Consider the following 19091-nt stretch of genomic DNA (forward strand, 5'->3'; position numbering starts at 1 on the left):
GATAACATATGGCACTGTCACATCACATGACCGACATTCACAGTCTCTGAATAACCTTCTAATGTCCTGGGTGATTACCCTTCCCCAGGATTCGAAGGCAGGCCTGTTGGTGTTCAACCAAAGAAATACATGTCTCAAATCAGTTCTTGGAATATCAAAGTTAATGACAAACTTTGTTCATCAAATTTCCACTAGAAAATCTCTTCTTCTTGGTTAAATATCCACTCTCTTCTTTCTCCAAACAACACCAATGTTAATCCGATCCACGATGCGTTGTCACCTTCTTCAAGAAGACGTGCCACAGTTCAAAAGAGATGCAATATTCACAACTACCATTGATTCACAGTTCTTGGTTAACAGTTAGTCTTGTTTTGGTTACAGTTCTGGGTTTCACAATGGTATATTTGTCAGGGTGACTTCTTAGTGCTGCTGCTTCAAGTTAGACAACTTCACTTCTACTTCATTCACTATGAGAACAGTCACCTTTGTCTCACAGTACTCTTCTTTGTTGGACTACTACAATATTGCATCCTATGGCAACCAGATATACAACCACAGCTTCAGTACTTTGGGCTACTACCACAGTTTCAATTATTTGTATTTTCAGGCAGGCTGCGACAAGATATGCTTCAAAGTACTTCTACAACTTTAAGTAGACAAGGCACTCTTCCTCTCAATAACGTTCTTCAACAGGGCAGCCTCTTTGTCTCTCTTGTCTATAACAATGTGGGTTTACCTTTTAAGACTCACTTCTCTGTCTTCCACAGTCGCCGGCACTATAGGTTTTGTCAACTTCAAAATAGTTTTTACAAGCAGGCAATTTCTCTTCCCCAACATTACCTGCACCTTTCTGCCAGTTATCAATATAAGTAATTAACCAGAAGCCTTGGTGACACTCTCCAAGCCTCTTGTACACTTGTATTTTAGGCCAAAAAACTGGTATTATTTTTATTGTGACATTTAGTTTATAACAAACTTTTATTGCATTTCACCCATTTCATTTAAAAAACGAATCATGAACTTTCCCAAATCCTTAACGCCTATACCAACCCCCATGATTTAACAAAATTCTAAGTTAACAAAAATGTCCTTAAGCAGCTGACAAAATTGCGTCCATGAAGTCAATTACTGCACATATTAACTTAAAATTGTTGCCTGCTAACATCATAAACCACCACTCTTCCATGTTTCCGTTTAGGGGGGCGAATTTGCTTAGGAAAATATTCCTTTGACTATTTAGCTCTAAACATTCTGTAATCAGGTGTTAAGATGATTCAACAGAAGTAGAGCAAAACCTACATAGACCTACATAGGTTTTTCTGAGTGTCCTTATCGTGTTTCAAGAACAGCATCTCTTTTGTTTTATATAGATTGAGCCGTAGCCTCAGAAACTGGTCTCTGTGATAACGTGAGGGAAAAGGTGTTCGCTATGTTGGTAGTTGATCAATTCCTCGTGTGACAGGACTATTATACAGTGATGACACTAACTTTGTTTGTCACTGTTATGAATCCAGTTCCACCTCTTCAACTTTTTCTTTGCAGCCAGTGGGTTGGAAAAGACTGTCTCCATAGTAACGTCTGCATAGTTCAAAATGTTATACATTTTATCTGACCAAACCTTTAATAGACCATTGTGAGGTTTCTCTGTTGTCGGAGCTAAAATGCAGTAAGGAAGTGGTGTTGGGATTATATGTATTTTCCTTAGAATAGCAACAGATTTCCAAAGAACAGTACCGTTTAAAGATTCTAGTCACAATTTGTATCGGATTGCTGTCATTGAAACATTAGAGGGTAATTTGAAAAGTTTCTGCCAAAAAAACCCTCTAAATAATCCCAGAATTCTTTACCTATATTCAAGACAGCTTCACTCCCAAAGCTGATAGTTGGTACAGCTTTTTGTGAATAGAATAACAACACTGGTTTTAGGGTAAATTTCCCATAAGCTGCAGGTAATTTTGCACCTTGGAGAGACACATTTTGCATTCAAATTATTAAGTCTTGGGAACAGTCCCATTCATGGATCGATTTGTTGAAGAGGACTCCTAAGTATTGTATGCATTTAGTGGCCTCAAGGTATTCGCGTGCGACACTCCATTTAAAGTTTTTGCCCCTTTTCCCCAGATGTGATCCAAAGGGTAACATTTTTGATTTTTTCACATTTATTTCAAGGTCATTTAGATGTAAATATCTTTGGAGATTGGTTAGAAGGTGTTGCAACCCAATATGTGTTTTATCCATCAGCACAAGGTAGTCGGCGTAAATAGCCCAACTAATTTGATACCCATTTATTCGAGGTGGAAAGAAGTTAGTTTCCTTCAGAGCAATCAGTAGGTCAGAGATGAACAATTTAAAAAGTAAAGCCACTAAAGGGCACGCTTGCTTTACGCCCTTTTCTGTTGAGGTCACCTTGTGCATTGAAACAAACTCGAATAATGGTGTTTGAATGCAAGGCAATCAATGGATGCAGTAGGTCTACAGGGCATTAGCATGTTTTCAATTTTGCCACAGTAAATCTCTATTGATGCTGTCAAATGCTTGCCGAAGGTCTACAAAGGCAAGAACTAGACTTTTCCCCCCTTTTAAGGCCTCTAGTTTCAGTAGGTTGAGAAGGATTAAGTTTAATTAAGTGACAACACCATTTGTAAACCCTGTTTGACGGCAATCTATCATTCCAGCACTGGTAGCCCGCGTAGCAAGTTTTTTTTGACGAAATGATGGGAAAAAAATCCAATAATATCAAGTTAGGCAATCAGGCAATAGTTGGAGGGATCGTCCCGATTGCCTTTTTTAAAAATTGGTGCTACCACTGCGGATGACCATGACGCAGGGAGTTATTGAAATCTTTCGAAATAACACTTATATAAATGGTGTCCAAAGGCTTTTGTTCATCTTTAACATGATGTTTGTGAGGCCATCTAGCCCGGCAGCCCTTGAGGTTTTTAGATTTTCAATTGCCTCTAGGATGTCATCTGATGATTCGCAAACGTTCCATGGGGTCAAGCATACTACTTCACAAGGTGTTAAATCTGCGGCCGAGCTTTTAAAAACGTTGGAAAAATGAGTCACCCATACATTGGAATTGTCTCCGTTGGCCATCATTGTGTCTTGGTTCAGAGACCCTTCATTTAACATTGTCCAGATATATCTGCTATGATGATTTGCAATTAGTCTAAGGATCTCTTCTGCTCTTTCCTGGTCACGAATTAGGGGGAACGATTTCAACCAATTACAATATTTCTGTCCCCTTTTCATAACTGCCCCAGGTATGTTGCTAGAACCAGACTTTTTAAAGGATTTTATATCTTTGTGCAGAATCTTTTTCGCTTCTCTGACTTTCAGACTGAAAGGATGTTTGTTGGATTAAGAACTGATTTTAAAACCACATTTCCCGGTTTAAAATTGTGTGAGCAACGGGGCATAGTTTACTTGACTGGACGGGGAGATCATGTTTAAAGATATGTTTGCAGTTAGCTCTACTGTGTCACGCTTTTTAATCCGTATTCTGTTGGCACCTTGATTTATTGCTAAATTTGCAGTGTAACTGACGGATGGCTGCTTATTATCCATTTGCCATGTTAACTTGACAGCATTGTTATCACTACTGGTTAATTTTATAGTTGTCAGCTGGACTATTCGATGTATCAGATTTGGGAAATACCAGATATAGTCCAAGGTTTTATGGCTTTGGTTTCTGTGCCAAGTGTAGGCTGCAGCAATATCCCCCCTTGTGTGACCATTTAACATGAACCAATTCCTGATTTCTAATTCGGTTTCCACCGTTGACCTTGCTCTAACTTGTGGTTGAGCTGATTTGCATCCGAAATTCTCAATTGCCTGTTGTTGTCAAAGCTGGAATAGTTTAAGTCACCACAGGTGATGATGGTGGGATCACTGAATTCAATCATACAGTCATCTAGTAAGGAGGAGACCGATTTGATATACTTCCCTGAAGAAATCATCACTGAATTCCAATAGATACTTACTATAAGGATCTGTCTGATCATATTAGAATCGGGTTGAATGCATTGCTGGGTTGTGCCTTGTACAAACATATTTGGATTGACGGATTTCACCACTTTCCAATTGTTGTTGTTCTTTATCATCGTCGCAGGTCCAGAGAAAGGGCGTCCAGTGCGTTTTGTTCTGGCAGCATTCAAAAAAATTGAATATCCATCACGAGTTGGTAATTACTGGAGCCCAAGTTTCCTGGAGACAAATCACAAATTTTTTTTCAATCATATGTCAAGGTTCATGAAATAAATACATGAATCTTCATGTATTCCACAATATCAATGAGCACAAATCGCCATGCTGCTTGATGTTTAGCTAATGTCGATTTGCTTGACGACCTTTGGGAATTGGCAATCTTTTTGGGAGCTCGGTTCGATGGTATGATTCATTACTATCAGGAAGCTTATCTTTTGTGTGAATCTGTAATTTGCTTTTCCTAATTCGTTGGCTGACTGGGCCTCAAAACCATCTCAAGAGCTCACAAGACGAGTTGCCTTTGGATCACTGACTGGGGATAACTCAAATCCAAAGAAAAGAAGTCAATCTTTTGCATCTCTCTGCGTTTTTTCAATAAATTGGGATTTTACATGTAAGAAAACCCAGTCAGAACGATTTTCAGAGGCATATTCTACAATGGTGATGTATTCAGATCTTATTGTGCGCAACAAGAGAATGCAATGCAGCAACTTTATTGTATTACCCCTATTCAAATTGACCTCATTCTTCTCCTTGAGCATGTTCTCCAGTTCTAATTTCCAGTGGAAAGCAGTTGATAAGTGGTTAGGAGGAAAGTCCATGTTTGCTGATTGAGCGCCTTATTTTTGCATTTGTATGTTTGGGTTTAGTTTCAAAATCAAATTTTTGTCCTGAGGTACATTCGCTTTACTAGAGACGTTCCGCCTTTTCTCCGGTGAGGGTAAAACTGAGAAGATCTCTTTTTGCTGACTTCTTTGAGATTCAACATCACTTTTAGAGGCTGTGACAGCAGCCTTCGTAAAAGTTTCCGGTCTTCTTGAGATTTCAGATGTCTGAATGCTGTTATTGATTAGGTCATCAGCAACTGTATCACCAACAGTACAGACTTCATCATCATCGAATGAGTATGTGGAAAGATCACATAAGTCAACGGAGGTTGGCGAGTCAGGACTCGCCATGTTTTCAAACTTGTCTCTGATCTTTTATTCGGGTGGGGCAAATCACGAGGAAGATGCTGGGGCATAGTTGTGGTTCCTGGAACATTTTTTGTTTTAGTCGGGCACACAGTATTTGCTGGACGCTCAAACAACCCAATTTGCGGAGAAGTTGTCAAGTTCCTAATACATTTTTTGGAGTTGTTTGAGCATGTCTTTGGGCCAACGTGCGCCCTTCCTTTTCTTGCTGTTAAGGGTCTGTTGGGTTGGCCAGCGAGCATGTGATTTCCATTAGATAATAATGTTTTTCGAAGTTCCAGAGAAAATTCCAAAGGATGGTTTAATGCCAATGCTAGGCAAATCGGCAGAGGCTGAGTTTCCTGGAACACATCCGTGTAGAAGAATTGTCTCGGCCGAAGCAGAAGCAGAATTTGCACTTATGTTACACATTGAGGCATTCGTCTCAATCAATGCTGGTTTTAACGCAGGATTGGTGATTGGGGCAGGAGCTGTAGCCTCTTCCTCATATTTAGAATTTGTAACGGTAGTGCCAGGAACATCAGAAGGAGGAGAAGCTATCGTAGCATGTGTGTCACTGATTCCTCCAACTGCTGGAAGAATATCACTTTTTGACAAAGAAGCTAAAAAACTGTTATCAACTTCAGTTTGATTGTTTCTTAACTCTTGAAAAGGTTGGTTTCAGTGTGAATAACGGGGGACTCTTGGCTTGGGTATTGCTTGATTTCTTCTTCTTTAACTGTTATACACTTTAACTTGTTTAAATGAGAGGTACGCCATGTTAGGATAAAGAATAGCATTCAGTTTTCCTTTGAAAGTCAGGATTAGGTACAGGTGAATACTCTTTGATGTAGTTTTCACAAGTTAAAGATGGTAACCTTTGTATTGTCAACGTTAGGTTTTCAGCAATGGCTTTAGCAACGTTCCCTCTCCTTAATTAGGGAAATGCAACCACTCCTTTAAGCGCTAACAGTCTTTGAATAATGGAACAATGGATTATAGTAACGTTAGCTTCTTACTTGAGTGCTACATTTCCATTATTCAGTGTATGCTAGAGGCAACAAACAACTTCTATTCGCTTGAAGTCTTATGTGAGTTAACAGGGAGCTAGATACGGTTGCTGGCAATGCTCACGCAATGTGTTCAAATGGCGTGCTTCACACACTGGCTTCTTAGACACTTGCTCTGCAAGTTGTACTGCCTTCCCGACTTCTCCCACAACTTCTACTGCTTCTGGCCCGATGGGGACCCACATCCTTCTTTTGAAAAGGTATTGCCAGTCTGGCTACACATTTTGTGAAGCTCCTCTTACACCTGATAATGACTTCTTGCCTCAGTCTCCTGCACGTCCACAGCTCGAAACCACAGGAATTATGCTCACATGGAGCAAGACAGCTCTCCTGCATGTCTTCCTCTGCACCGCCTCTGCACTTCAGAATATGGGCAAACAGGACCTCCTCACCTGCGTCCCATTGTGTTCTTCCACTTCTGCTTGGTATGCCAGCCTTGTGCCTTCTTTCTTTTGCTACAGCTCGCATTCCAGTCACAGTTCCAGCCCCTTCCACTCCTTTCAATGGCCTGCACCTGAGGGGGCCTTTTATGCCTTCCAGGTCCCTTCAGGTGTAGACTATTAGGCTTAATTGCCTGACTACAGCAACAGTATGCCTCTTCAGCCATCTTCCTCGTCTCAGTCCTGCTGGGATTATGGGACTTCAACAAAGTTAGTACTTTCAACTTCGCCAGTTTGACAAACATTGATCAAAAGTGTGGGATTACGAGGAAAGTAAAACAGGGGAGTGTCCCAGTCTTCCTGGACAGTCCCCTTCCCATGTGATCCTCCCGCAGTACTCCACCCCAACGGTGGGCGTCGGGAAGTGTCTGCCTTTCCCTGGCCAAATGAGGAGGCTCTCAGAAGCTCTCAGACCAGGTTCTGGTAGGAATCACCACTGATTCATCACAGTTCCCTCCTACAGGCCATTAGAGACGGTAAAGAAGTACTCTTTGCTTGGCTCTCATTTACACCGATGGGAGGGAATTTCTTTGACTTCTCAGAGATCTGGGAGAATAGGAGTGGAACTGTCTCTGCAATGTGCTGCTGTTGGTACCGGATACAACAAACGGTTGTGACTCTACCTCGTAGAGCGGAGAAATGGCAGAAGCTCAGCTTCCACCAAATGGCCTAAACATGAGCTTTAGTGCATTCTGCAGCTGGGAGGTTTAACCAATTTTACAACCAACACATATCCCCCTCCACACCAGTCACTTCCTAAAGCTTCACCATAGACCCCCTTTCCTTCACAAAACACATAGCTGCTGTCACCAAAACATGCAATCTACAGCTACACCCCTGATGCAAGATAACAAACAGCCATTACACTGACAAACTTCATATTGCAGTCCAGGCACTAGTTCTGGCCAATCTGCACTACGGAAATGATATCCTCACTGGACTCCCAACAATCCTCTTGCCCTCTGCTAATGACACAGAAAGCAGCCCTGTGAATCATGCTACACCTACCCAAACACTTACATAGTGCCTCCGCTCTCTTCCAGCTCCACAGGCTGCCATTAACCCAGAGAATTGCTTTCAAAGGACTCAGAATCATATACAACGCCTTGCATCTAGAATCCCCATCCTACCTTCACAATAAACAGAAAACTATCCGCCCATAAAAACACAAGACAAGCCAGCCACAATCTCCTACACATTCCAGCGTGCAAGCTAACCTGCACACAACAACAAGTCTCACCCAATTGGCACCCAGAGACTGGAGCGCTCTTCCACCCCTCATCCATGCCACACCCTCCATCCTCTTCTGCCAAAGCCTTAAAATGTTAAACTGTCCCTGCATCTAACCAACCAGATCACCCACTGCTATCCTTTGACAATCCTAATCTTCCTGTCCTGAAAACATTGTTACTTCATTTTCACTTCCTATCTTTTGAACTTTGTAAGTCGCTCTGATACCCTCTGGGTAGAGCCAGAGGCTGAACAGGTACAGTGTTGGAATTAGCAGTGCTAACTTCCCTTCCAGACATCCAAAAGTGTCAGAAACTAGGTAGGCAACAGTCCTGCAAATTTTACAAAAGTATGAACTTTCCTCACAAATACAGCACGCACAGATAATACATTGGCATGGCCAGCACACTCTTCCCTCACAAATAAAACAGGTGTGGAACATGCAGAGGTGTGGCCAGAGCAGGCTTTCGGCCAACAGGTGAAACCTGGACCGGGAAGTGTAAGCTTCCCTCACAAATCTATCATGTACTGAAAGGGTAGAGCCAGAGGAAGCTTTCCTCACAAATAAAACAGGTGTAGAACATGCAGAGGTGTGGCCAGAGCAGGCTTTCGGCCAACAGGTGAAACCTGGACAGGGCAGTGCAAGCTTCCCTCACAAATCTATCATGTACTGAAAGGGTAGAGCCAGAGGAAGCTTTCCTCACAAATAAAACAGGTGTAGAACATGCAGAGGTGTGGCCAGAGCAGGCTTTCGGCCAACAGGTGAAACCTGGACCGGGCAGTGCAAGCTTCCCTCACAAATCTATCATGTACTGAAAGGGTAGAGCCAGAGGAAGCTTTCCTCACAAATAAAACAGGTGTAGAACATGCAGAGGTGTGGCCAGAGCAGGCTTTCGGCCAACAGGTGAAACCTGGACCGGGCAGTGCAAGCTTCCCTCACAAATCTATCATGTACTGAAAGGGTAGAGCCAGAGGAAGCTTTCCTCACAAATAAAACAGGTGTAGAACATGCAGAGGTGTGGCCAGAGCAGGCTTTCGGCCAACAGGTGAAACCTGGACAGGGCAGTGCAAGCTTCCCTCACAAATCTATCATGTACTGAAAGGGTAGAGCCAGAGGAAGCTTTCCTCACAAATAAAACAGGTGTAGAACATGCAGAGGTGTGGCCAGAGCAGGCTTTCGGCCAACAGGTGAAACCTGGACCGGGCAGTGCAAGCTTCCCTCACAAATCTATCATGTACTGAAAGGGTAGAGCCAGAGGAAGCTTTCCTCACAAATAAAACAGGTGTAGAACATGCAGAGGTGTGGCCAGAGCAGGCTTTCGGCCAACAGGTGAAACCTGGACCGGGCAGTGCAAGCTTCCCTCACAAATCTATCATGTACTGAAAGGGTAGAGCCAGAGGAAGCTTTGCTCACAAAGAGCTTCAGTATCAGCATGGGCTAACACCCTACTGCACAGAGAGCATGGACAGGTCTAGTGGCAGATTCTCTCTCGCACATATACAGCATCAGTAGGACACGAACACGTTTCTCTCCCACACATTTCAGTATGGACAAGTGGGTGTTTCTTCATAATGTGAAGTCAAGCTTCCCTCACAAGCAGGCACAACTAGAGAATGGACAGTCAGCGCATGTTTGTTTCCCTCAGAAGTGGGTGCAAGCACAGTATGGGCATAATGATTACATATTTCCCCAGTGAATGGGTTCATGGACAGCATGGGTAGGTCCGGGCTAAGCTTCTTTCACAAACAGGTACCACATGGGCAATGCCAGTGCAAGTCCCATGCAAACAGGCACTGTTATAGCATGCGAGCACCAGTGTAAGTTTCCATTACAAACGTACACAAGTACATCATTAACAGAGTAACTGTTTGCAAGGGCCTGTAAAAACATCTCTCATAAATGGCCACATGTATTGCACCAAATGGACCACTGCAAGCATCCCTTACATGCTGGTACAGGTACAGCATGTGAAAGGCCAGTGCAGAGTTGCCTCCTGAAGTGATACAGATACAGTCTGGTCAGAGCCAGGACAATCTCCACTCACACATAGAACTGGCACTGCATAGACAGTGTCACTGTACATTTTATTTGCAAAGAACCAACACGCCATGAGTGCTGGTTTTATGCAGCCTGCCAGGGGGGGGGGCATACCTTTTTTCATCATAAAATTACCATCTAGGATATATTTTTTGTGCTCTTTTGTTTACTTTTGTTCATCGTGCCTCTGAACTCTTTCTTCATCTATTCTTTGATAAGGTGGCTGAGTGGGGATTGTTGAACTTAGATGATCAGCTTCAATTAGTCTTCCACACTAGACCACTGGCTGGGCTTCCTGGTCTTGTTACGTGACGAGTTATTTTCTGGGTTGAGAGGGAAGAAACCAAACATGGTCTCACTGTCCTGGAGGAAATCTGTACTTTGCATTCCGTTTCAGTTTTTGTAACGCTTCCCGTTACAGTGGTTATCCCTACTCTAGACGTGGAACGCCGGTGTGAGGGACGCATCGCTTGCTTAGTGTGTGTGTTGTGTGTAAGCTTTGCATAGGTGATTGATATTTAATTCCTTTCGGTGTGGTTTTAAATTTAGCCAGAATCTTCTGCTTATTGATATCGAATTGCATAAATGTATACCCATGGCTGAACACAAGGACAGGTTCCAATGCTTCAGTGGCGCTTTGGCCTCAGTAGTTAATTTGTGGTCTCATTTGGTGGCTGGAATAATGTTGGTGTTACAACAGAGATCTATCTTCTTATATAACAGTGATGTGTTAGTGTAGTCTACATTGGATTTCAGAGCCTTTGTACTCAAAGCATGAAGGGTCGATCAGGCAGTAGTCCTTAATTCCTTAGCCAAGCTCAAACCTCCAATTGATGGTGAATCAGAGTCTTTAAGTGATCAGTAGCCCTCTTGTTGTCCAGTGATGAGATAACTCTTTGCTAATAGGGGGCTAAATCGTACAGAACACCACACTTGATACGGAGACACCTAAATCCGATTCCCAAGTTAGGAATGTTGCAGAAACAATGAGTGCTAAATCTTTGCAGAAGTGCGTGAAGCATTTCATTGTACGAGAAATTGATCCAACTAAGCCTAGATCTTTAAAGACTGCAAAACAACATTTTCAAGTAATGGTGGAAGGAAACATGGCATTCTCTTTTAGTGAAACTTTCACTTTTTTATGCCTTCTCAGTCGACGTTTCTATGCAGATTTGTGAGCTCCAGAGTTCCCACTCATTTATAGTTCAAACGTTTGTTTTTGACCCTTCAAACTCTTGCAATTCTTTTTTTCCTGCCGTGAATTTCAATGGTGCCTCTTCTTATATATTTCTAGTGATAAATCAGCAGTTAAACATGTGTGAACCCCTGGTAATTGTTCTACTCCGTCAGCCAGTTCCTCACCTATTATCAAGCCATTGTTTGTGATGAATCAGAGTGAATCCTGGGATCATTTACTGAGAGTGCCAAATGAAAGATATGGTCTGATTTGATTCCCAAATGATCCCTCCATGTCAGCCGAATGGCTGGATGATCCATTACTCAATGACCTCGTTCAAAAATACCTTTGGACATTTGTACGTCCTTGCTCTTTCATTGATTTCTTAAGATCAAACGCCTCCAGAAGATCGATACACATCATTTGGGTGGGGGGGGTTCCTGAATAGGGGAATCCCATGGATTGTTTTCCTTTTAAAACAGGACAGTAGTCATGAAAGCCCCCTCAGACATCCCCAAATAATTAACAGGAGAGATGTCATGCATCATTTTCTTTTCAAAAGACTGAAGTTATCATCAGTGGCACTTTGGAGAATTGCATTTGACTATTCAACCCCCCCTCCACCAACTGTGTTTGGGTGCCTAGAGAAGTAAGTAGAAGGGATTTGCCATCTGTGCTTTCTTGGGAATGTCTCGAACATGCCCAGACTCACCCTGACACTGTAGAAGTCTCAAGGCCTGAACCCTGCTAAGTCAAAGTCAGACTTTCTGTCCTTAAGCAATTTGCACAGAGACACACCTAGGGCCTGGTCCAGTATAAAATCCTTGTGGTAACCATGACATAAAATGCAGGCAGGATTAATAATCGGGATGTTGCTGAAGGGTAATGTCATTGTCGAGGTAATCTTGTTTATGAGGGACACTCTTCCTCTCCTCTTGCTGGCGAGGTTGACTAAATGAATTAGGTAGAACAAAGAGTAAACGTGTTCTGGCATAACGGAGTAGTTAATATTTGTTGTCATTTGGACATGGAATGAGCATCCATGAGAAGGCAACTTGCCCTGTGGTTGCTTTCTGTCTGATCTGGAGGATGGTGCTGTTGGGTATCTAGTGTGCATTGGAATTTATCCTTCAAAAGGCTATAAAGGTTCCACTTAGGACTGTGATTGTATTCCCACCTTAAATAGCTGGTTTGCTTGAGTTATTTTGATATTAATATTATTTACTTAAACCTCATTAAAAGAGAAACCTGGTAAAATCATATAAAATGGGGGGAGATCTTGGGGCTCTTACTTGTCCCAGTGATTCTGGCCCCCATGCAGGAGTGGCCCCTGAACATCACGCTTTACCTTATGATCGAGGCAATAGTGACCCTTAAAAGTTCCCGAGCACCCGGTCCAAACAGGCTATATAATTTGGTCTCAAAAACTTCCCCAGAAGCATGGGCTATCATCCTTCCGTTATTGTATAAAAAGATCTGTGTGGGAGATCAGATCCCATCTTCATGGCAGAAGTCTGTATTGGTACCTGTTCACAAGAAGGTGACAGGAATGTCCCGGACAACTACAGGCTGCTGTCCATGTTAGACGTGACCGGTACACTGTTTGGAACATTCCTGCTGAAGTAATTTCAAAGCTGGGTGGAGGCCTCTAGAGCCTTGAGTAAATATCAGTCAGGCTTTCGACCAGGCTCTGCAACTACACATAAGATAAGGAAGTTGTAAATGTTAGTCAAGAGCACCAGGGAGAAAAACAAGCCTTCTTTATGCGTAGTTTATGCACATTTTAAAGCCACTTTTGACTGTGTTGATTGTGCAGAGTTATTACAAGAAATGGGTTGCCCAGGCTGGTTGGGTTATGCAATCCAGCTGCTCCACATAAATACCCAAGTCGGAATTCGTTTGGACAACGATGGCAGAATGTCAGGATTGATAGACAATAGCAGGGGGTTCAAGCAATGCGGTGTGCTGGCTTCCCTGCTATTTAATCTTATCATAAAGAGTCCTTAGTTCTCTGAAAGTGTTGCACTCAGATTTAAACCAATGAACTGTTGGCACAAACACCATTTTTTATTTAGCATATGGCCACTGAACCAGTGCATTTGTTGCAGTATGCACAAACACTAAAAATTAACAAGAAATAAAAAAGAATGCATTCACTTTTAGGGCATTTTTAGACCACGGAGCCTAGTACTCTGGTGGCGAACGAAGTCTGTCAGAAACCCAGCAACCCCTGCAGTGGCTATCCACATACCCTTCACCCTCCCCTGCACAGCCATTGAGATCTCAGTAAGATACAACCTTCCTGCAGGACCAATGTGATGACAATGTGTTCATCCATATACATTGTGCCAGGTTGGTCGCCACCTCGGGGGATGCCTCTGTTGCCTCTACTCCGATTTCACTTTTACCACTTTTATAACTTTGAAGTTTTATCCGGGGTGACGCGCGACTTTGGCGTGCTTGGCATGACTTATAATTATGATTTAAGCTTTAATGTAAAACAGCAATACATGATAGTCATTCATTGATGCATTGCCCCTGAAGATGGACATTCCTGGATCAAGTCAAGCTGTATCGCACAGCATTTAGTTGGTCTGGAAGGATTGAGTCTGTATTTAGAATAAAGGATTAAATCATTGAAAAGAAGAATGTTCCTGCCAAAATATTCATTGGAATGAAAAATAGTGGAAAAGTAGAAGCATTTAGTCTGAGCGCACACCGTGATTGGAGAGGATTTCTCCAAACTGTTTTTTGTGGCTCATTATGTATCCCTTCAGATGCTAGTGGGATCGGGTGGCACCTGTAAGAAGAATAAACAAGAGTAGTATTTGATCACTTTTTCTGCAAATGCATGTTGCCTGCCTGCGAATTTCATTATGCTAACTCTACTTTTAACCATAAAAATACAGCAACTCTCGCATAAATATGTACAACAGCTGGGCTGGCTCTAACAAACACACTCCTGACAACGCCACTCTCAGCCCTCACAAGAGAGACAGAGACAACATTGATTGATTGATTGATTCAAAGAGAGACAGGGAGAGAAGAAGACAGAGAGAGAAAGTGAGTGGATAGGGGAAGAGTGAGAGCGCAAGATGGTTATATGTTAGACCCTACCTTCCCATAGGCCTCCATTTGAAGGCTAATTCTTGGGGCTAATTTGCAAATGTTCATACAGTATATAGCATTTCTACAAGTTGCCAGCCCAGTCATGATTACGTCAATGTTTTGAAAAGAAAAGGATGCTTGAAAAAGGATTTAACGTGTTGCAAATTAATTTAGGCAGGGCGCTATTTTCTCCATTACCCTGAACCCCATTCAATTTCTAGCCACAGAATATTATCCCTGTCCAGTAGTTGGTAAGAACAATACATATTTTTCTTTACCAAGAATCTTACCAGGAAATCTTAAAAGAGAAGGCTATAATTTAAGGACCTGTCGGTTATTAAAAAGTTAAAGACACCGAAGGACGATGCCGGCAAGAAATGTGTGTTCCGTTTCGTGATTTTCCATTTCACTTTCAAAAGGAAGGCAATTCTACCTCCCATTTTCCCCAGGGTTATAGATAATTTAGATGCAGGTAGAAGTGTTTTTGAAAGCCGTGTTACACAGGATGATCAAGTTTTGCTCTAAAGATCATGTTCTAAATATCGTTTTTTTCTACCTAACACGCTTTCAAAAGAAGTAATTTAATAGAATACACTGATAAAAAGTATGGCATGCTGGAATTAAGGATTTGGAACATTGCAATAAAGGGTATTAGTACCCGGCGTGAAAAGAAAAAGACTTATCTCTGATACATTCCAAGCCTTACTGCATGGTAATCCCGAGCAAGCAACGGCGTGCAGCTCGCTCCGGTGCCAACAGCATTTTCATTCCAGAAAGGCCACCATTGAAAGGGAGAAGGGCATACGTGTAGTCCCTTCTCCCTGTTCCATTGCGGGCATTTTTTTTGTTTCCTTTTTTCTCAATTTACTTCAGAGGCCGCCATGGAAAGGGAGAAGGGACAACATGTAGTCCATGCTCCACTTCCATGGCGGCCATTTTCTTTGTTTATTATGGCTGCCACAGAAAGAGAAAACAGACTATGGTTTCTGTCAGTGGCGGCCATTTTAGTACCTTTTTAATTTCCGGTTGCAAATCGCAACGCGTCTCGCAGCCGGGAAAACAAAAAACATTAGTACCCCGGTCTAACGTGCTGGGGAACTAATGGCAATATGCCCCTCAACTGTGGGACATTACCGGATAAGGTAATGCCCCCGGGGCCTTCGTTAAGGCCCTCACTAAACTCGGTCCTGTAACTATGGGGCATGTTGCCTAATTCGCGATAAGCCAATCAGGTGGCTGGAAACTGCGGGCTACAATACACATCATCTGCCCGCTGTTCCCAATCACCTGAGGCCCTTCCCCAGGTGGTACATTTTTAAAATTTTTTTGAACCTCTCCCTGTTGACTCACCACCCCCCCAAACCTCTCCTTACCTCTTCCCCACCCTGCCCTTCCCCTATGCACATGCTGGACTGGTGCTTTGAGCTCCAGATCCGGCGCCCCCCCCCTTCCTGGCTGCCTTAGAAATGGAAAAGGAACCTGTCCCTATGGCGGCGGCCATATTTACTTCACATTTGTTTCCTCTGGAAATTGGCATTGCTTGCTCAGCCGATTGGCGTTGCTTTCTCAGCCAATCTCCAGAGAAAAAAATAAACAATTTCCACCCCAGATAAACCCCAGAGTGCAAATGGTATTCACCCCCATGGTGGGGGCGGACATGGCTGATAACGGCCCAGAGCTCTCACTGAGGCCCAAGCCAACTAGCCATATGCGTCCTCCAACGCAGGGCTGAAAGCCATATTGTTAAATGTGACAGATGACATCCACTAAATGCTTGGTCGCTGTGAAGAAGCCCTTTGAATAATATGTTTTGTTTGGAGTTTTGGGGGGTTCGTAGAGCCCCCTAATCATTACATATTGATGGTGGATTTTATGCACTTCTATTGCATATGGTGTGGCATATGAATAACCTTTCATTGCTGAGAGAGAAGTAACAACAGGGAAGCTTGTACATTCCTTCCCCTGCTCACTCTACCCACCTCGCATCCCACCTCATCTGCTATCCCTGCACTGTACCAGGGGTGGACTGGGAGTCATAAGTGAGCCTCAAAAGGTTTTTCAAAGTGATCCTGGTACTATTCACACAGAGCTGACGGCCACTTCCACTTCCATGGCGGCCATTTTCTTTGTTTATTATAGCTGCCACAGAAAAAGAAAACAGACTATGGTTTCTGTCTGCGGCGGCCATTTTAGTACCTTTTTGTATTTCTGGTTGCGAATCGCAACGCGTCTCGCAGCCGGAAAAACAAAAAACATTAGTACCCCGGTCTAACGGGCTGGGGAACTAATGGCAATATGCCCCTGAACTGTGGGATATTACCGGATAAGGTAATGCCCCCGGGGCCTTCATTAAGGCCCTCACTAAACTCGGTCCTGTAACTATGGGGCATATTGCCTAATTCGCGATAAGACAATCAGGTGGCTGGAAACTGCGGGCTACAATACACATCATCTGTCCGCTGTTTCCAATCACCTGAGGCCCTTCCCCAGGTGGTACATTTTTTAAATTTTTTGAACCTCTCCCTGTTGACTCACCCGCCCCCCCCAACCTCTCCTTACCTCTTCCCCACCCTCCCCCTCCCCTACGCACATGCTGGACCTGTGCTTTGAGCTCCAGATCCAGCGCCCCCCCCTTCCTGGCTGCCATAGAAATGGAAAAGGAACTTGTCCCTATGGCGGCGGCCATATTTATTTCACATTTGTTTCCTCTGGAAATTGGCGTTGCTTGCTCAGCCGATTGGCGTTGCTTTCACAGCCAGAGTAAAAATAAACAATTTTCACCCCGGATAAACCCCAGAGTGCAAATGGTATTCACCCCCATGGTGGGGGCGGACATGGCTGATAACGGCCCAGAGCTCTCACTGAGGCCCAAGCGAACTAGCCACATGCGTCCTCCAACGCAGGGCTGAAAGCCATATTGTTAAATGTGACAGATGGCATCCACTAAATGCTTAGTCGCTGTAAAGAAGCCTATTTAATAATATGTTTTGTTTGGAGTTTTGGGGCGTTCGTAGAGCCCCCTAATCATTACATATTGATGGTGGATTTTATGCACTTCTATTGCATATGGTGTGGCATATGAATAACCTTTCATTGCTGAGAGAGAAGTAACAACAGGGAAGCTTGTACATTACTTCCCCTCAGGGGTGGACTGGCCCATAGGGAACTCTGGAGATTTCCCGGTGGGCCTCTGCACCCTGGGCCTCTTTTCTGTGGTATTTCCAAATTTTCTCATAGGAAAAGCATTGGGCTTGCTGAAAAGGTGTCATACAGGGACACTTTGAACTTTATTTCCAGGGCCTCTTTTGGTCCACAGTAATTATTTCCAGGGCCTCTTTTAGTTCCCAGTCCAGCCCTGCTTCCCCTGCTCACTCTACCCACCTCGCATCCCACCTCATCTGCTATCCCTGCACTGTACCAGGGGTGGACTGGGAGTCATAAGTGAGCCTCAAAAGGTTTTTCAAAGTGACCCGGTACTATTCACACAGAGCTGATGTAGGCATGGCAAGCTGGGATATTGTAGGATAATGTGAAAAAATGTGCAGAGTTGGCCCTGACTACACAAGCAGATCTTGTCTGGGTTGAATCCACCAGATCCTCGCTCGCATCAAAATGAGCCCGGTTTGGTGGAGTTTCATTGTTGATGGGGACGAGCTAGCAGGGGAGCTCACACTGCTGCTTGAGCCCTAGAGATCTGGGTTGTAATCACTGCATCAGCACTTGCTCAGAATATTTGCATGATTCTGTGCAAATCACAGTATCTCCCTATATCTCCCACCGCCGCTAATCAAGAGCGGGTGCCATGTAATTCGGTCCCACTATATGCAGCACGCACTGCCATCCCAGCAGGGTTGTTGTGGTCTGATCCCAAGAAGACAACTCACATCAAACTGCCCTATGTAGCGCTTCATGTCAGAGATCCTCCAGCTGTAATACATGCTCTCTTCAGAGTGCTCTGATTCTCCTTAGTATTAGGTCTCCAAAATAAGACCCGAAACGTATGTCCTCTTTCTTTGCATAATTAATAAAATGTGTGCAAAGTCTACATAGCTTCAGGGATGTTAAGATTGTTTTGCTTAATCTTTTACTCCTTTCCTTTCTTGCCAGTTCTACCGGGAAGGCTGAAGTCCCGCTGACCATCCCAGACACCATCACTGAGTGGAAAGCTAACATGTTCTGCCTGTCACAGGAAACTGGCTTTGGCCTCTCCCCGACTGTGTCTCTGACTGCCTTCCAGCCCTTCTTCGTGGATGCCACCATGCCATACTCTGTCATCCGTGGCGAGGCTTTCAAGTTGAAGGTCACTGTGTTCAACTACCTTGTCCAGTGCATCAGGGTGAGTATGTGGCAAAAACCAAACACCAACAGCATAGGAGATGGGCGGCAAAAATACTGCTTCATATGTGGAAGGTAGCTGAGAAAGCCTTCCACAATGCAAATGAACGGCTCACCACTGGCATCAAGAAATTCAACCACATCACCATAGTCCTGAGGGTGCTACGCTGGCTCCCACTCCAAGCAGGCATAACCTTCCCAGCAATCGCATACAACAACCACTCATGCCTGAGAGGGAAACTCAAGCTATCAGAGCCCAACACTTCATTCACGCCCAGAAATCTCCATACTCAAAACCAAGAACTGAAGGGAGGGATACGCAAGGAAACAGACATTATCTGGCTATGCACCGAGAATTTAGGACAATCTCTCACCCAATAGCAAGCAAGCTCCCTCTGACATTCACTAGGAAATAACTGAACATATTAACCTTCTGGCAACACCTCACTGACCCCTGAAAACATGGCCACTGCCCCAAAGTAATGCCTGGCTAGCTCTCTTTATGAAGAGCGTTCGGGTGCATGCCAGCTAGGC

The 19091-nt window shown here is 43.7% G+C and overlaps 1 protein-coding gene across 1 annotated transcript in view; it reads left to right on the forward strand.

The window, feature by feature from the left end:
• Window positions 1-19091, forward strand: part of LOC138580188 (alpha-2-macroglobulin-like) — a 450387-nt gene that overhangs the window by 269240 nt on the left and 162056 nt on the right. Inside the window, exon 19 of the mRNA XM_069650526.1 lies at window positions 18330-18558. Within this exon, the coding sequence (XP_069506627.1) occupies window positions 18330-18558 (229 nt within the window). The remainder of the gene's footprint in view (window positions 1-18329; window positions 18559-19091) is intronic.

Source organism: Ambystoma mexicanum, chromosome 3p (assembly GCF_040938575.1).
Source record: "Ambystoma mexicanum isolate Mex_15411 chromosome 3p, UKY_AmexF1_1, whole genome shotgun sequence".
NCBI lineage: Eukaryota > Metazoa > Chordata > Amphibia > Caudata > Ambystomatidae > Ambystoma > Ambystoma mexicanum.